The following is a 20,026-nucleotide window of genomic DNA, read 5'->3' on the forward strand; positions in this document are numbered from 1 at the left end:
GTATGCTAGCTAGCAGATTCCAAGCTCTTGCATTTTCCCCGACATTGTAAATTTGAGATATCTACAGAAGAGATTTAACAACCTGAAAATTGTGATTGATGGTCATTGCAGGTTCAGGAGTTTAGGCCCAAAGTCCACTAAAGCAGATCTCTGGCTCGTAGGGCCGTGTCAGCTGCCCTTACAGTGGCTACAGCATCAGATTTTAATGAAGATGGGGTAGAAGGGAGGTTTTTTAGCACATACTGTATCATACTGTCTTTTTGTAATTTATTTACACTGATTAAGCTATAATTTGCCACACAGAGTTGAACCACAAATCATCCAGTTGCATATAGAGAATATATAGTATTAACTTGACATGACAGCAAAAGAATTTAGTGAAATGTTAGGCTACTAAAAAGCGTGCTAGACTATAAAGGAAGTTTGTGGAACACTGTGCCAGATGTCAGGGATGCATTATCATAATTTTTCTTTTAACTGGAAAAAGTGTGATGATATCCAAGGCCAACTTGTACTAAATGTATTGATTTAATTTTGCATTAGCATCCAATTATCCCAAAAATGCTATCTTACACATCTAATTTACATTTAGCTGCAGTCCAATGCAATCTGGAAGAAAAGTTTGACAGGAAAAACACTATAGAAAAAGTTTCATGCAGGCAGACCCACTTTTATGAAACTTTCAATCTGTCAAAAATATTTATGCTAACGTAATAGAATGGAGCTGCGCATGCAAAGGCCTTGTGCATGTTACAAGATTGACGCAAACAGCAAATTAAACAATTTAGTGTCTTGTTTTCTGTCATGTTGTTGGCTTAATGCTGAATACTTTACACTACCAATTGCAGACTACAGGCGTCAATCAGAAGCTATGATCTCAAATTGTACTTAAACTCATGCACATAGGTACACGAGATCAGATACTTGACAAAATGTCAGCAAACTATAAAGGACATAATTACAAAATTATAATAATAATAATAATAATAAACCAAAAATACGGATGAGGCCGTGTGTTTTCTTTTTATGATTAACAGTTTATTGGTTTTTCAAAACATTTAAACAAGAGACTGTGTTTTCAAACTTTTTGACACTATGAACTGAGGGACCATGTATTGTATATGTATTAGAAATACTAATGCAAAATTAAACTGGGAAGCAGAGTTCAGAAGCACATTGACCATCTAGAACGATCTGATCTAGAAAAAACAGGAGAATTAGCATTTTAATGTTAGTTTAAAAGTGGACACCACAACACCATCATTGTACAGAGATCAGATGCTAAGTGATTATTTGAGTGCATGTGCTTTTTAAAGTTCAATACCACCTTTGAGCACCAAGAACCCTGAGGTTAGGCAAAACAAGAGTCAGGGTGAATCAGAGGGTCTGTGAGGCCTGAAGGTAAAAGCAAAGGGAGCTGTTAAAGGCAACTACAACGCTTCTGTGAGAAGAATATCAAGAGCTGAGGTGAGGACAGGACACTGCTAACCTCAGCACTGGTCACTGAACAACATGCTGCTGCAAACATGCTGTTTGCGTTTGAGTGCAAGGGAAAGGATAAAAATAGATGTTCCTGTACCTTTCCCAAGAATATTAAAAGTGTTATGAGAGAGAGAGAGAGAGAGAGAGAGAGAGAGAGAGAGAGAGAGAGAGAGAGAGAGAGAGAGAGAGAGAGAGAGAATGAAGATCGGCAGTTCTGCAGATGGTACATTAACATATTCATGACATAACCTAATGACTGCAGTAAGATATTAGTTGAATATTATGCACACCTACAATATTCAAATGAGCATCATATTTATAATAAGTCACATGCAAAGATGTAGCTCACCTATATTATCTGAGGTGGAACTAACTCATCAAATGCTTGTATGACATGATGCTAAATCATACACACTCACAATAACATCTGGCATCAAATCATCCCAAAATGTCAGGTTTTGGTGATCTAAGGCCTTACATCTGCTTTTATATTTTATTGACTCTACTGCTGAAGCAAAAACCTAAAAATGTTAATAAATCTGTACTAAAATATTGTGATCCAAAATTACACAGATTGAACACTTGCTACATTAGCTTAATCTTAATCAATTCAACTTAAAACTTAATCAATTCTATCATAAAACATACACACACACACACACACATATATATATATATATATATATATATATACACATAATATAATAATAACATAATTACACATATATATATAATTTAAACTAAAGGTACTGATAAAATAAAGCAAATATGTAACAGTTATTTTTGCCCTGTCAGTATTCACATCAGTACAAGATTTGCTCTTTTTCCCCCATTCTCTCTCCATATGGTAAAGGAGAGAACAAGTGAGAACAGACACAGCAAATTAAGTAACCTCTGCTTTCATGGCCTTCTCGTATTGTGGGGCACTGAGCACTTAGCTTTACCTATTCTCTTTCACCGCTATGAAAGCCAATCTGCTGTGATAAAGCTATCAACCGATATGGCACCACTGTGTTTCTGGCAAACCGTTTCAATTTACCCGTTATCCAAAAAGACTCGCTCATGTCAGAGATGGACAGAGGTTGAGTTAGACCACAAACTGTCTGTAAGAAATGAGATTACTAAAGGCATTATATTTAATGATGTCTACTGGACTGGGGAAAATAAGAGCTGTGTGTGGAGAAAATCAAATCACTCCTCATTCCTTGGTCCAGAATGGCTGCGACAAGATGGCCATTCAACACAGAAATCTATCTAATGCAGCAGTTCTGCTTCGGCCCACAATGAGACTATAATTAGAGCAGAATATTATAAATACTTTTTAATTTACTTTAATGGGGGTTATGTGCGGGAAACTTTCGTATTGTGTAAAACAGGTTGTATTGCTTTCAGCTCATGTCTTTTCTACGTGCTTTGTTAAATATAGAGATGTTTTACTCAAGATACCTTCAAAGGAGCAAGCAAAGATAAGCATAAACCTATGCCCATCGCACATTTAGATATTAAAATTGAATAAAATGGCAACAATAAAAAGAATTAGCTAGGTTAGCTGATTACCATAAAAGTCAATTTTGGTGTCAGTTCGAACTGCAGTTAACATTTTCTCCGACAAGCGGATGCAATGAGACCTGTTTTCCTGTTTGTACATGTGACGTTCAGCATTAAGCCTATTAATTGATCTTTTTGAGATAATCCTTGTCTGAAAACTGAGGATACAACAGAGGTGCATCAATAGTCTTAGTCTCAGCGATGCCCACAGAAAACTCCCCCAGTCTCTCCACTGTGGCTGTTCACTTTACATGTTGGTCAAACTGTCTTTATCTTGTCTAAATGAGCAGTTCTTTTCCAGAGTAAACTGCAAACTGGATTTTTGCAGTTAGATAAGACACTTAAGATGGTATTGACACTGATGTTGCGAAATACACTAATGTATAATGATTACGTAAACAGCAATAGTCATCATTATGGTTTTATATGGTATCATGTTCTGCTATTGACATAATCCAATTATTGACAATAAATGAGTCACTAGTCTTCTTCTGAATGACATTAAACTTGATTAATTTGTGATTAAAACCAACCCAAAACAAGATATTAAACTTCAACACAATATTAAGTTAACTAAATATTCGGCTCATTTGCAAGCACTAAATAAAGGGGTGAGTAGAGCAGCTCTCTGTAGATGTGGACTGAAAAATACTGGAGGGGTGAGGTACAGGACCACAGTGACAAACTAAATATAAGTCTGTTCCACTAGGATAGGCAAATCCCCTTGAGCTCTGCCCCCCAAACCAGCCCTCAGCTCTAAGCTGATGTCATCCTGAGACTGGAGTGATAACCCTGGGGGTGCAGAGCGAGGGCAGGAAATGCTGTCATCACCAGGGTAGCCTTTCCCAAGCCGAGCAGATGAGCATTACACATGACTATCCTGATTCTCCTACAGTTACTCATTAATGAGTCTGAAGGACCGGGCGTATTTGATCTGGATTAAACCTGATAACCAGTTTACCTTACATCATGAGCACAGATTCATGATTAATAGGAAGAGATATAAATAATGGCAAGTATTAAGGCAAACCACATGTGCAAACAGTGCTGGGAATATGTGATTAATCTTAACACAATAACATATTCCATTTTTTTTAAAGGTCTATTGGTTTTGGAAATTTGTGTGTATGTCATGTAAAAGCATTGAAATGTTACAGTAAATGTAATGTAATGTCTCTTTAGGGGCTCCATAGAAATGTTTGTGGAAATATAAAAGACATGTCACGGAATAGATGATCATGAGACGAGGATACAGATGCAGAGGAAATTTATTGATGACATGCAGACAGGGTAACAAACTCAAAACTCAGAGACTCCAGGAACAAGAAACTCGGACAACGAACCAGCACCAGACTACAAACACAAGGAGGCTAAATAGGTGAACAAACAAAGGAGGGTAACGAGACAGACAGGTGGGACAAATTAACCAATAATCAGATAACAAGATGGGAGGGGTTAGACAATAGACACGAGCACATGGCCCAAAATAACAAAACACCCATGTGCAGCACAAGACAGGACAGGCATGTGACAAGACATCACATAAAAGACAGATTTGTAGTCTTAAGAGTCTCACTGTCATAAATATTTTTCTTTAAATTAAAATAATACAATCAATATAATATAATATAATATAATATAATATAATATAATATAATATAATATAATATAATATAATATAATATAATATAATATAATACTGTTCAAAAGTTACTGTTTTTGAAAGAGTCATTACAATTAAAAATGTCTGTTTATTATTTTATTTTAAAATATTTTAAAATGTAATGAATGGCAAAGCTGAACTGTCAGTAGCCATTGTTGGCACTCATGCTGATTTGGTGCTCAAGAAACAACTTATTATCAGTGTTGAAAACACTTATGTTGCCTAATATTTTGTGAAAACCTTGGTATTTTTCTGGATTGTTTGATGAAAAGAAAAACAGTATTTATTTGAAATAAGAAATAATTTGTAACATTATTAATGTCTTTAATGACACATTTGATCAATTTAATGCATCAATGCTAAATATTTTAAATCTTTTTAAAACTAAGTATTTATGCATCTGCTTATTTGATTCAACTGGTGTGATCAACTGATCAGACTGAACATGGGGTGAGATCTGTAATAAATGGAGAATCTCTGCCAGTGTCTGACATAAAATAGATAAAGAGAGTGAAAGAGTAGTGAGTGACTGCAAGAGAGTGACTGCAGGCAGTGGAAAAGTGAAGACTGATGGTGATGAATGCAGCACACAACTCCAACTGTGATACCAATCACTAGTATGTCAGCAGCTCACTTCAGCCACAGGGCTGACAGCGGCCTCTCATGCTAGCTTCTTCCTGTGTGTGTGTGTGTGTGTGTGTCTGCACATTGCCAGTGAAAGGGACACTTCAGCCTTGACCTACACTATTAAACCACATGAAGTATGAGACTACATAAAAGACTCTTTGTATTAGATTTGCTCGCGACCATGCGTAACCTTGACTGACAGGTGTGAGCACACATGGGCCACAAGACACGACGAGTATAATAGAAAACACAATCAGAGTATTAGTCGCTGTCAATCTTTCAGTCTCACTTTGTATGAACAATATGAGCTTTTCATAAGCAAATACTGAAAGACACTGAGATGAAAGTAAGCGCAGCTTCGTCTTTTTCTCTAGTCGATAAAAGAGTCATTTAAAAGGAAGACGCAACATCGTTCACTGTGGCTGGCAGGAGGAAATATTATTTTCTCTTTATGCACCAAATAGGCCAATAAATCGGAGGGATAGATGATTTTATTTTGAAAGCAGTTTGACTAGATGTCCATCAGACGTGATGAAGGTCAGGGCCAGAGAAACGGTTCTTCTCAGGTTACTCAGATCAGTCTATAGATGACTGCGGTACTGGGCTCCTGATGAGGACAATTAAGGGCTCGTGTTACTATCTCATCTATATGTGGGTATGGTAAAACTGCATTAATGGGAATGATTCACAACCACAATCAATACATGACTGATACTAATAGGCCACAGTGCAGTTGGACTCTCACACAGGGCATAGCAGGATCTGACTGAGGGTTGATGGGAAGACTGATGACTGTGTTGGCTTACTCAGCGGCCCGATTACAAGCAGCACCACCTGTTCTGGCCAAAACGTTTAGGTTTAATATGTAAAGCAGAGTGGGAATGGAACAGGAGAGTTTCTACACTTTTTTAGGGATATACCATTTAAATATTTGGGGTCAGTAAGAATTTTTAAGAAATAGAATTTAGTTATTTTATTCAGTAAGATTCATTTATAACTTTCTATACAAATAATCCTGAAATAAAAAATATTAATATTCCACAAACCCCACACATAATAACAAAAATAATCTTGAAAATATGAAGTTTTACCAGTTAACCAGATTTATCAGATTATCTAAACAGAGAATGCAATGGACTCAACCAAACGCAAACACAAGTATTTTCTTCTTCAGTTCATAGATGAGAATGCTGAGAGAATGAAGATATTTTGTACAGTTTGTCAGCGCTTTATAAAGCACTCCAAAATAATTGATGAGCACAAAGCGGACTCATGGATCATTAAACATATTATTTTTGCATAACACAATTCATAATGGTTTATACTCTGTGCCCTATTTATACACAAGGGCTTAGAGAGCTTGACTTGAAATCAAAAACAAATTTCATGGATGATATTTACAGTAATTTGTTGTTGTGGTCCATTATGATGAAGATATTGATGATCATGATGCTGTTTTGATCAAAGTCTGAACAAAAATGTAATCATTTTACAACTTTAAAATTTACCGTATATAATATATCAAAATAAAAAGCTCATAAGTCAACAGTTTGGCATATAACAAGAAGAAAAGCAGCCTCAAACTGAGGGATGGAGCTGAAGCTAAACTTTTTTTTTTAACTATATGCAAACATATATAAAAAAATTCATCCATGTATATCTAATAAGCCATTTTGTGTGTATTAATCCAATTTTTATATGTACTGTACACATAAAAATCAATATTTTAAAAACAGGTTTTATGCACTTCTTTTAGACTTAATAAATAAGAAAAGGCTGTTTTGGGCTGGACTAAATCAAAAGGCACACCTGGCTGAGGTAATAGAAATCAGGCAGATGATCTTACCTGTATTTTGACTGGCCATGAAAAGTTGCTGACATAAACATGGAAAGTGATGTTGGGATTTGCAAGGAAGGAGAATGTCTCACAGGAGAAGCTGTCTCTGTACTCTTTGATGTTAGTCTTGGACACTATGGGGAATTCCTCCCCAGAGATCGTACCCGCTGCAGGGACACAAAACACAACGTCAGCCAAAAGCATCGTCAGCCAACAACAACATCTGCATACAAAATCCTCTGCATGATTAAAAATGGCATAAATATTCTGATCAACCCTTCAACTATAAAATATCTGAATAATGCTATTCAAAGAAGCTGTACTTGAATGCCAACAAGATCAATAGTGAAAGTATTAGGAAAATGCCTAGGAACTTCTAAGAGCTTCTTTAAGGGTTTAAACAGATTTAAGAGTTAATAGTGAATACATGGTCTATCATAATACAGTAAATCTCCAACCACAAATGAACATGAACATCAGTCAGTCTGTATTGACGTTTCCCAGATGACCCATACAGAGACTGATTTCTTTTAGTTAATAGCAATTCATCACGATGCAAAATGTGACTTTTCCATTAACCACTCTTTTGAGCTCAGTCTTAAATGTTTCTATAAACAAGTTTTCATGACAATGACACTTACACTCAAACACTATCTGTACTATTCTAGTGACCATTGGGAGTCTGGCTTATCTGCGCCTATGGGACAATCGTTAAAACTTCTCCACATATCTGCTGTCCAAGAGGTTTATTCAACAGCAACAAAACGAAAAATCTATTTAGCTTACGCATCTGCCAGTTCAAGAGCAATGTCTGTTTATCTTAATTAAAATCAAAAAGCATTTTATGAATGCCTTGACAATGGACTCACATAGCTGTCCTATACATACTTTGTTCAGCCAGAACTATTTTACAAAGTAATTATTTCTTTTGGGATTTCTTTTTTATTTTTATTCTGAAATATTACATGAAATACTTTACCTGTTGAGCCAATAGACCACGTTATGTTGATGTTGAAATTGTTAGATGCATTAATTGACATATCGAGATTCTTGTTGGTCTGAAAAACAAACAACATGAAGACAATTTTTTTTTAAATAGCTGATAATAAAGAGTTTGCAATATTTTTTTTTACCATATTTACAATAATGTGGACTGCTTTTTTATTATTTATAATATAAATAAAATGCTTTACAATATAATGCCACAAATTCTTTTAATTCTCATAATAATTTACAAAAAGAAATCTGATTGTTTCAAAATTCTGCTACACATAAATTTATAGTAGCCATCAGGTTATTGGCTGACTGAGTTATGCCAAATAGCACTTTTGCATTCAGTGTGAACCTGTTGTAGGAAACTTGTCATATTGCATATGTTAAGATATGTTAACAAAATTTGGGCACTTTTTTTTGGAAACACACCAAGTTCAAAATCAAATACAACTTGTCGCAAACACATGATGCAAACTCACTGACCTCTTCCGGAGTCGCCATGAAGTTAATAGCTGTGTAATGCTGATCGTCCTCCTGAAGCAGACTAAAGGTGAACTGGTAGTCTATCAGAAGATTATCTAGTAAGGTGGGAGAAAAACAAAAACAAAAACAAAACATAAATTGTATTTAGAATTTATGTCCAAGTGTTTCAGCGTAAAAATCATGAGATTTGTTAACATGATATGAAAGTGATAGCGTGGCAAAAATTCTTCATGTTCACGTCATGTTGAAATCAAAACATCATGGCAATCACAGCTAATCTTCAAAGTTAAACACAAACTCTTGTTGGGAAAGAGAAGCAGTTGTGATATCAAGGACTTTTTGACAGCTCACATCTGCACGAGCAACTAAAGGTCACCTTGTCCGATCCAATTGTGAAGAAGGCATTTGATTAAATAGCAACAGACAGAGGAAGGCTGAGAACTGATTTGATTGTCCAGCGGGTCAAAATTAATATCAACTCTGCTGATGGAAGAAAACACTGAACTGTCATTGACATTATTCTGGATTCTAGTTATCATTTATGACCTTTTATAAATTGACAAAATCTTTTATTGATTAAAAGCACTTAAAGTGCCACTATTATCCTATTTTGAATATTACGTTTCATGTAGTGTGTAATACAACTGTTTGCGAATGTAAAAGGTCTGCAATGTTTTAAAGATAAAAGTGCATGACAAACGTTAATGTCTCCTAAAAGAAAGAATCGATTCTGAACTGCTGTAACGAGTCGTCAGCATTTCCAGTCTCACTTCCTTTTACATACCCACGTAACAATGTAACAAATTTGCATAATCCCAGAAAAAGTTATTCATTGGCTGCCCGTGAACGACGTCTACTTTGACCCGTAGTTGTAGCTGAGGCCTGGAAGAGTTTGGTTTGTGTTGACGACATGTCGAGAAGAAGCTGTTTTCAGCACTGCGAATCCACTTTTCATCCACTTTAAAAGAATGAGGACTCGCGCTGGAATTGATATGGGAAAACCGATGCCATTGTTCGTATCGCTGTATCAAGTGCTAAAGAAGCCTCCGGAGCTGAAATTCAGATGGTAATAGGTGTTTTGTTTCTGACATGCGCTGTAAGCGGCAGACCAATCACAACAGACTGGGCCATCTGACCAATGAGAGCAGAGTAGGCCCTCGGAAAGGAGGGGAGTAGAGAGAGTACTGAATCTCAAACTAATCGTTTTCAGACTCTTTGAGAAATTAAATTATGTACAATGTATATTATGAGGAAATGTGTTTTTTACCTTTAAAATAGCATAACACAGGCACTTTAGCAATTAGTAGTTTAAGTGTTTTTCATAAGAAATAGTGGCATTTTGTGTGTGTGTGTGTGTGCGATTAGTTTAATTTATTGCAACCTGGTTGCTAATCTAACTCATCATGACCCTGAGCACACATCATCAACCTTAAACATCAATTTCAAACCTCAAATGAGCAGCTGCAATCTAACAAACCGAGTCAGACTGTCTCTGACCCCCGTCTCTGATCGGCGATCCAAGAAAAACTTCCAGGCCTCAAAAGATGTTTATCTCTACAAATCTGCCCATGACGTAACAGATGCACACTAAACCATAGCAGATTGGGGGATGTTCACAGAAAGCGAGCGAAACTAAAGGATATTAGGTTCAACAAATAGCCGTGTTCATTCCGCAACCACAGAGAGATGGAGAATTACCGCAGATCAGATCAAAGCGTCCGTCTTGAGCTTATCTCTTCCTCTGACCACTCAGTACCCTCCGTTGTCACAGAAATAGAAAGATTATTGCTAGCTTTTTCTCTCCTTGTTCTTGCCCCAGGTACACAGCAAAGCTATGTTTATCCCATAAGGGTCTTTGGCAAACTACAGAGAGTTTTTCTATTCCATGAAGGGGAAAAATAAGAGCAGAAAATCAAAGAGGGAGATCAACAGGCTGTTTTGCGTTATAGGATATAATACACGTAGTTATATCTATGGTGCTTGAGAGGACACTTATAGCTATGTATTGCCCACTCTCTTACACTTCCTGCTGTGATGATATTAATACTTTTGAGTGTGCAACTGTGTTTGCTTGCATGGCTGCATGTATTTATATGTGCACGAGTGCATGCGTCTCAAGGAGTTCAAAGCACAATGCAAATATGAAATGAACATAAATAACAATATGCTGTAATGTTTTAGCTGCTTCCAACATTTTTGCTGTAATTCGGTTATAATAAGCCAATTAATTGCTCAAATTTATCCAGTAAATCAAATTCCCCCTAGAGTGAAATCAGAGAACACTAATTAATGTGGTTATTTTGTGGTAATTTAATCAACCGAAATTATATGAAAACATGTGCTACTATTCTATTTCAGAGGAATGAAATTATTAACATATGAGGTTATTAACCTTTCTTGAACTCCAGAATATTTTCACCATTATCTGATAAAATTAAACATACATAAGAAGCCAACAGAGGACGTTCTGATTACAACCGACAACAACATCATCGTCTTATGACGTGCTCTGGTTGCGAAATGCACACATTTATTTACACTACATAATTCAATAAAGCGTTACAGGAATCTCAAATAACAGTTTCATCAAGCCAAAGTGCATTTTCCTCTAAGCATTCTGCAGAACACATTTCATTTCCAAGTTCAGAGATCTGAAATGAAGCAATAAAAGAAGGCCATCCCTGGCAAACAGGATCTAGGTATTTTATTTAATGTCTTCTACCATAAACGTTATCATCCTCAATTCTGGAACACCTTGCTGGCGGTAATGAGAACAGCAGAGAGTTAGGGACATCTGGAGTCATCTTTTTTAGAAACAGGAAAGAAAATGGCACACTGCCCTTAAATAATAAGTTGAAGCTAAATATACACTGGTTCACACGGTCATTTATGCAATGAGCTGAAATGAAGTACAAAAAAGAGTTTTATTTGCACTGAAGACAACCATGTATGCATAACAAAAGCACATGATTTAGCTAACCATATTATATAAAGTAAGATGTTCATGTTTACAAATTATTTAGAAGGAATGATATAGCTAAATGTTTTGTATGATCTAAATTAAACTCAGTGTGCATGACTGGAACAGCTACAACTTGCACTATTTTTGCAGGATGCACTGTGCATGTATGACATGCAAAATTTCTGCTCGGTAAACAGCTTGAATGCGCTTTGCTTGAATATTATCTTTGTGGTGTGACAAAAAATCTGAATATAATATCAACCGGCATTTCCACTATGCAAGATTAACACTTGACTGTTTGCAGTATAGTGACATTTGAAAGCACTTATATGAGGCATAAATAGACAGAATGACATTAGAGGTTTTGGATCGATTAGATCATAGCTTTATCATCTTATTGACAATTTCTTCTCCATAACATCAGCATGACCAAAATGAAATGAAAGTAAAGAACGTCCTAATTCATCCCCATGCACTTTAACATGGTCTCGACTGAAGATATCTACATCTAAGGCTTAAAGCCAATACAATTATCTTAAGAAAATAAGATGGGGCTTTAGATGTCCAAATAAAAAGTGACTATGTATGCAAGCACAAAGGAGCCTGACTAAATGTATTTAGCTGTCTAGGCAGAGTGCCTGATTAGTTTTTGATGAGGGACCTGAGGATGTCTGGGACACTCATCTGAGTATGTCTGAAGCAGTAGAGGCTTTGATTCAGCCAGTGGAAAGTTGGCCGTAAATCAGTATATGAGGTATAAATATAATTTTTTGGATCAATGTTAAGAGAATCAAAGCTGTCTTTAACAAATCATGTATTTGAGTGAAAGTAAACTACCTTTCAAAAGTTTGGGGTCGATACGATTTTTTGATGTTTTGAGCATCTTATGCTCACCAAGGCTAGTTGTTGCTTGTGGTTATTTGATCAAAAATATAATAAAAACAGAAATATTGAGAAATATTATCATAATTTGAAATAACCGTTTTCTTTTTTAATATATTTTAAAATGTAATTTATCCCTGTGATGTGAAAGCTGAATATTCAGCAGCCATTACTCTTCAGTGTCACATGATCTTTCACAAATCATTCTAACATGCTGATTTAGCGCTCAAGAAACATTTCATATTATTATCAATGTTGAAAAAAGGCTGTTGAACAGTCTTGTCAGGATTTTTTGATGAATCGAAAGTTCAAAAAACAGCATTTATTTGAAACAAACATCTTTAATCTTTTGATCAACTTTTGATAAATGTAACGCATCCTTACCAAATAATTTTTTTCACTGATCCCAAACAGTAGTGAGCATGATACCAGTACTACTACTGCAAACATTAAAGGGCACCTATTATGCAAAATTCACTTTTACATGGTGTTTGAACATAAATGTGTGTTGGCAGTGTGTGAGCAAAACCACCCTAGAATGATAAAAATCCACCCAGTGTTTTTTTTACAATCTCAATAAATCATAAGCACTGTCTCAGAATGAGCTGTTCTCAGATTCGGCGCATTGTGACGTAGAATTGAGCAGGCCCCTCCCACGACTGTTGAGTGACACTTCAGTTTGAGCCTAGACCCGCCCTGAGTGAGCTGGACACAGAGTCCGCCATTGTTCGACGCCTGAGCAGCTGTAGACAAGAATGTCTCCTAAGCGATTGAGGTGTGTTGTTGATGGATGTAAGAATGGACATAGCAGTCTTCATTTACTCCCGTTGTTACTCAAGGATGGATCTGTACTGTTTGTGATCAAGCTTACACTCTCCGGAGCAACAGGCCTAACGTGACTGGACACGGAAGAAATGAAAGTGCGAGCACGCTTTTTATGACAGCTCTTCGAGTCATTTTACGGATATAAGGTTTACCAGTTTATTGTTTACTGTTAGTTGTAACGAGTGTTTTGTGTACTGTGCTGTGTATGTCGTTGATAATGAAAGGGAGAGAGAGAGAGAGAGAGAGAGTTTATGGATAAGACTTTAATGCGCACTTCTTATACTATGTTTATTCAGCTCTTACAGAGATTCTCTGGAGTAAAACTAATGCTCATCTTTTGTGTGATGTACAATAAACTTCACTGAGCTTGTCAGTATATTTTGGTCATCATTCGGACGGGTTTTGCTACAGCAGGCTTGTATTAGTGGATAAAAGCAGATGACAAATAAGTTATAACCATAATTAAACTAAACTATACCTGTTCTATGTCCATACAGCATATATTCTCTGGCTCTGTGGGCATTATTGTCCGACTCCGAGTCGAAATGAACACCGCAACTGAGAGTTTCTGTTCTGATATTATCAGATGAGATTGTCCTGACTCTGAGTGCGAGCTCGTGAGGCTCCGCCCCCTGTGCCGTGCAGCAGCAGTTAATTTGCATTTAAAGGGCACACACTAAAACAGCGCGTTTTTCTGAGCCCCAAAAAATTACAATTTAAACATGCTGTAAAAAATGATCTGTTGGGTATTTTGAGCTAAAACTTCACATACATACTCTGGGGACATCAGAGACTTATTTTACATCTTGTGAAGAGAGTCATAATAGGTGCCCTTTAAATACATAATCTGCTGATTTAAACATTTAAGTGTGTATACAAGTGAAAACAACAAAACAGTATATAAAAAATTGTAAACAAATATAAAAACTTTTCATAGCTTTTTTTTTTTTTTTTCTGTTTTTTGTTAATTTTGAGTCAGACATGTCCAATTCAGTGAGTTGTTGCCTAGATCATGGAACCAGAGAACTGTGGAATCGAGAACAGCTGAAAACGGATCCATCCAATTTGTGAAAGAATAGTTCAGTGTGATTTGTGAACCATTTCAATAGGTTCACCGAAAAGAATTGGCTTAAATAAATGATTTGCTCATAAACGGGACACCACTATCACGTTTCAGAGCAGGCCTCGATTTTCTAATTTCAAAATAACAAGGATTTATATGTTTTCTAAAAAGTAATGGAGCAAAAATGACAATGTTAATAACAATGTAGTGCTCTGAAGCAAAGCTAAAAGTACCCATTATAATAAGGAAGAACAAAAAAAAAAATACTTGAGTCACCATTGGTCTATTAGAATATGATACAGCATGGTAAATATGACCTCTAGTCTGATTAAGACAACGGTTTGATTACAGCTTTGACTGCATAACATTCATCATCATGTAAGCATTCGTCATCATGTATATGGCAGTTGAAACATGACCCTGATCACACTGGAGGTTATACCGTAATAAACATCTATCCACTATGATAGTGAAGGAGACATTCAATTACCGTTATGGTGACTTGCATTTATCGTCATCATTAGTATTATCATATTTGATGGCCCTTGATTTTTCTCCTTGTGATAACAGACATTAGTGTGTTCAAGGCTGGTTGAATTAGCCTGTTACAAATATGAAGCGTAAACATCAATCCCACTCAGTGGGTAAATGTCACTGACGTTCCCTTAGGGAGTCAGACTTGTCTCGCTCCAACTAGCCTCTCTTCATGGCTTTAATTGGTCAAATTAGCGAGTGTGTCCACCCCACATATTCCGAAGCTGGACCACTGAATCGTTGCACACGTGTGATGAAATCCACACTGACAGACTGATGGGAACAGTGCTAGTAAGAGATAACAGCTGGATGCTGGGAACGTGAGGTGCTGCTTGTGGTTGCTCTGTGTGTTTATACGTGTTTGTCTGTGAGAGAGTTTGCAGGCCAGCTGCAGTGTACACTTTAGCGTTTAGTACACCATACAAGGAGCATGAAATGGAGAAGAACAGTTGCTTTAATCTGAACTCGAGTGTAATATAACCATAGATATCACAAAGGTTATTTTAACCAACCATGCCTGACATCAGATGCCTTACACCACGTGATGTGAGTTTAATGTGCATTTGGGAACGCAACGTGCACCAGGTTTACTTTACTTACACATTTACACAATTTCCAATATGTTTGTAGACAAAAGTTTACAGCATTTGACCAATATTCCTTATTATTATTATTATTATTATCAGAATGTGCCATTAAATGGAAAAAAAATAACTTGAAATCTCAGGGGAAACTTTTAAGTCTCCCTGTAGTCAATCATAAAATGATTGACTACAGGGAGACTTAAAAGTTTCCCCTGAGATTTTAAGTTAATATTTTTCAATTTAATGACAAATTAAAACTTTAATGACCCTTAAAACTCATATTTGATCACCAAAATTACATATTTAAACGTTTTTTCCTTTAAAAAAAATGTATCATGCCTTTAAATAGCTTGAAATTAACTCTAAACCCTTGCCTCATTTAGTATACACAGTTCTATTAATATGCAAATTAGCCCTGCCTCCACTCACTCACACCAGCTCAGAGATCCACTCGTTGATGATCACATGTTGTCGTGATTGGTTACAAGCAAGCTGCAACTTTCCTGTTTCTCTTGAAACCAACACGGAAGTGGCTTAAACTGCAATTCATCGACTGGCTGCTAGAGACTGGATGCAAAAGAGAGTCAATCTCATATACCCCCCCCCCCCCCCCATGTTAAAATGGCCAACTTTACAGCAGAAAAAAGTGTGTTTACAGCCTGGTACAAAAAGTGGTATTGGTCTATATAGCTAATTTTGCCCTTCATGACAACTGTGTGGTGGTAATTTTTATTTTTATAATTTATAATTAATATATTATAATTTTTATAACTCATCCGTTTAAATTATATTAAGCCTTAAAATTCTGCACTACTGTCACTACTAGCCGTTTGCCTGCACGTCACCTCAGCTAATCCCGCCTTTTGGCCCATTTTCGTTTATCCGGGAGTGGTGTGCTACCATGATGGCGACGGCCGGCTCCGCCCACTTTGGGCTTCAAAAATGCTCTTCAGAAACCTACGGGTGATGTCACGGACACTACGTCCATATTTTTTTACATTCTATGGTTACAAGGTAGTTTGAGACGTCAGAAACATCAGCGATTTCAAACCGCGTTTTTGAGACTGTCTTTGGTTCACTAAAGTTTTAAGGAGAAAATACTCAGCAATGGTGTTGACTTATAAATTTGTACATGGTTTGTCTTAAAGCATATTAAAAACACCACATAGACAAATAAACAACATTAAAAGCTTGGTCTTCACCACAGGGGGACTTTAAGTAAATATTTTACATTTAAGGGGTTCGTCTGACAAAAAAATTTGGGAACCCGTCTTATGATTTGCAAATTCAGACATGGCTCAATTCCATTACAAGGAATAGTTCATTTTATTAGTGCAAATTCAAAGTCAAAACTTAGTGGTTCATAAATAACTCAATAAAACAAGCTTAACCAACAAGCAATTTCCAAAACTGTATGACTGACTTTCTTCTGCGAAACTCAAATTACTTTTTTGTTGTTGTTTTTTGTTTAGTATTGTTTTTGTCCATGAAAATCAATAGGGTCCAATCTTGTTTTGGACCCCATTGACTTTCTTTGTATAGACAAAAATGGTGTAAATGATTTTCCAAAATTATCTTCTTGATACATGATGGCAAAACAAATGATGAGTGCATTTTTATGATTTGGGTGAACTATCCCTATAGAATTTACGGTCACGTGTATTTATCGGCATTTTACAACAGCACATCCCATCAGAATCTGCGTTGTAATGCGTGTTTCATTTCAGCTGGAAAGAGCGAGGATGCTGGAAGGATTTGTTGACCACAGGAGGATATGATGCAGTGCGCTATCAATCATGAAGTGATATAACAGTATTGTGCTGCAGAGACTGGAGGGGAGGTCAATTATAAATAATGCATTGGTAATAAATCCTCCTATATACAGGGAATGAGAGTCTGATCTGCTCATAAAAAGCCTTGCAAACCCCTCACACGTGCTTTTGACACACAGTCATCTCCTATGTGTGTTGATTAATCAAAATACTGAGAACCTTTCTGCCATAAGACCTTTTCAAGTTCTTACTAACTGAAACCTTTGTAGTGTAATAGATAACACAAATGTCTGAGTAAACCTCAAATGTCAAAAGAAAAGTTGAGTTTAGAAGCTCGTTTGCAGTGACACAAATTGAAGAACAGAAGAGATCACCTACTGATGATTCTGTGCATTAAAACAAATTGTCTGTCTGGATGTGCTCTGCTTATCCGAGACTCTGTAATCAAATAGAGCTTAGTTTTAAAAACATTCATTGGTGGCATGTGAGAGCTGTTTACATAAGCCTGGTTTGGTTTGTCAAATCTGGTCTGGTCTGGTCTTGTGGCATTTCTGGGAAAGTGGTAGTGACAAGAGCAGTAATTTAGAACAGGTTTTTTAAAATATTTTTCCTTAAGTACTGACTTTAATTCCCAGCTGTCTTGAGAAATTTGTGGAGACACAGTCTTTTTCAGGAGAACACATGTCCGTTGCTCCTGAAGACGATGGTTCTGTTCTGTGGCCGTGTCATTTTCTTTACTTTTTCCTATTTTGTGGTCGGGTGAGGAAGTTATGACCACTCTGTGCTTGTGTCAATCGTGACAACTGGACAAATACTGGAGCTGTAAGGCTGCCATCTAGTGCTCTGAATATAAACTAAAACTACACTGCTTGTGTGAGAGACAGAGATTTTCTGTGACAGAGAGAGAATCCTAAACATGGAGAGTTAGAGATACAAAGCACATCCAGCTTTGACACAAACATTAAGGATTATTGCAAAATGTTTGCTTGTAATCCTATAATAATTAATTCATGTTGGAGTTGTGATGTGGCACATGCTCACAAAATGTAAGAGTAACAATGCTCAAGGGATTTGGGTTTGAATTCCTAGAAGTAAAAAAAAAAAAAAAAAAAAAAACTACCATAAATTTGTAATAAATTATGCAAAAAACACAGGGTGCATAATACTTTTGAACCTTTTAACTGATGCACATTCTGAACATGCATTAATAGCACTTGTGAAAACAGTCTAACAGTATGCTTTCATTATGAAAATAAATAAATAAAATGAAATAAAATAAATTAAAATGTTTACCCGATAAAACACAAAGGAAAACATTTTATAATGTATATCTAACATGATATTTACATCAGGAAATTATCATCATTATGCTTAACCTGTTTAGATAGGAGAACTCTACAATTACTCAAGAACATGCGAGGCTTTACTTCCAAAAAAAGATTGACTTTTACATTTGCAACATGAAGTTCAGATCTTTGTTCAAAAGTAAAAATCTTTTTAGAGAGAAAGACCAATCAGAAAGTCAGTCAAGTCCCCCTACCCGCAAAATACATAGGAAGTTGTGCGTAAACACTTGTACTGCATTTTCAAGCAGCAGATGTATGGAAGAGGAATGAGACCTGACTGCTTGCCCGCTGCACTCTCTGACCTTCAGATATTTGTTTGAGACACTTTAAGTCAGAATCAGTGATTGTGGCTTAAGGACATGCTGCTTCTGCTTCTATAAAAATGGAACTGAAGCCCCAAACTTCAGGTGGGATAACAGATTGATTACTGAGAGTGAACGCATGTCATATTTTACCCCCCCCCACCCCCAATTATATATATATATATATATATAAAATTGAGGGAGGGGGGTAAAATATGACATATATGACATTGAGTATGTGACACTGAGTAGTCACAATATATTTGTGATGCTTAATTTAATGAAGCCACAAAAAAAAAAAAAAAAAAAAAAAAATCGACATTGTAAAAATTGCACAAAACTTAAGGACATTAAGTTTCCTAAGAACTGTGCCATTAGATTAGTTGTTACACTTTGAATTGACTCTGATGATTGTTAAAAATGTGTCATTTTGGGTAACATACATCAAATACACAGTATATGAACATTATAAATCGGCTTTAAAATATCAAAATATAATTGTTAGCCATATCACCCATCCCTATGTGTGTGTGAAAGAGACAGAGTGAGGGTTACTTACAGTAACATGTTCCTCTAAGTGGGTTTCCAAGGTAGCGATTTTCGGAATCACATCTGCAGTAAATGAACAGAAAGAACATTTTGTTTACAGATATGACACGCTAACAAACAAACCAGATTTGGAAACTAGTTTTCACCCATCAACAGAGGAAGTGTTCAAAAAAAATTAAACTTCAATCATTATTTACTATAGGCATACAACACAACACATGACAATAGTTATTAATGTTTGAACTATTTCTTGATAAATGTTTTAAAATGTGCTGCAATCATAATGAAAAAAATTAAATACCAGTAGTAATAGATTCAAAAGTTTGAAGTAAGCAAGATTAAAACAAAATTATATATATATATATATATATATATATATATATATATATATATATATATATATATATATATATATATATATATATATATATATAGTGGTTAAATTGGGCCGGGTCTCTCCGGGGCTCAGCCCCAGCACATAAGCCTGATCGTTTGTGTCCAGATGTGCCTGTTTGCAGTCAGTTGCCTACTGGAAATTATGTCACATAAAATTTGATGAAAATTATGCTTTTGA

At 36.0% G+C, this 20,026-nt stretch overlaps 1 protein-coding gene across 2 annotated transcripts in view; it reads right to left on the bottom strand.

Moving 5' to 3' along the window:
• atrnl1a (attractin-like 1a) overlaps positions 1–20,026 on the bottom strand; it is a 260,286-nt gene that overhangs the window by 125,813 nt on the left and 114,447 nt on the right. For both annotated transcript variants that reach the window (XM_079856417.1, XM_079856418.1), the window contains exons 22-25: positions 19,463–19,515; positions 8,634–8,728; positions 8,137–8,215; positions 7,167–7,324 (exon numbers count right to left, since the gene is read on the bottom strand). In XM_079856417.1, the coding sequence (XP_079712543.1) occupies positions 7,167–7,324; positions 8,137–8,215; positions 8,634–8,728; positions 19,463–19,515 (385 nt within the window). The remainder of the gene's footprint in view (positions 1–7,166; positions 7,325–8,136; positions 8,216–8,633; positions 8,729–19,462; positions 19,516–20,026) is intronic.

The sequence above is a fragment of the Squalius cephalus genome (assembly GCF_949319135.1).
Source record: "Squalius cephalus genome assembly, chromosome: 21".
In the NCBI taxonomy this organism is placed as follows: domain Eukaryota; kingdom Metazoa; phylum Chordata; class Actinopteri; order Cypriniformes; family Leuciscidae; genus Squalius; species Squalius cephalus.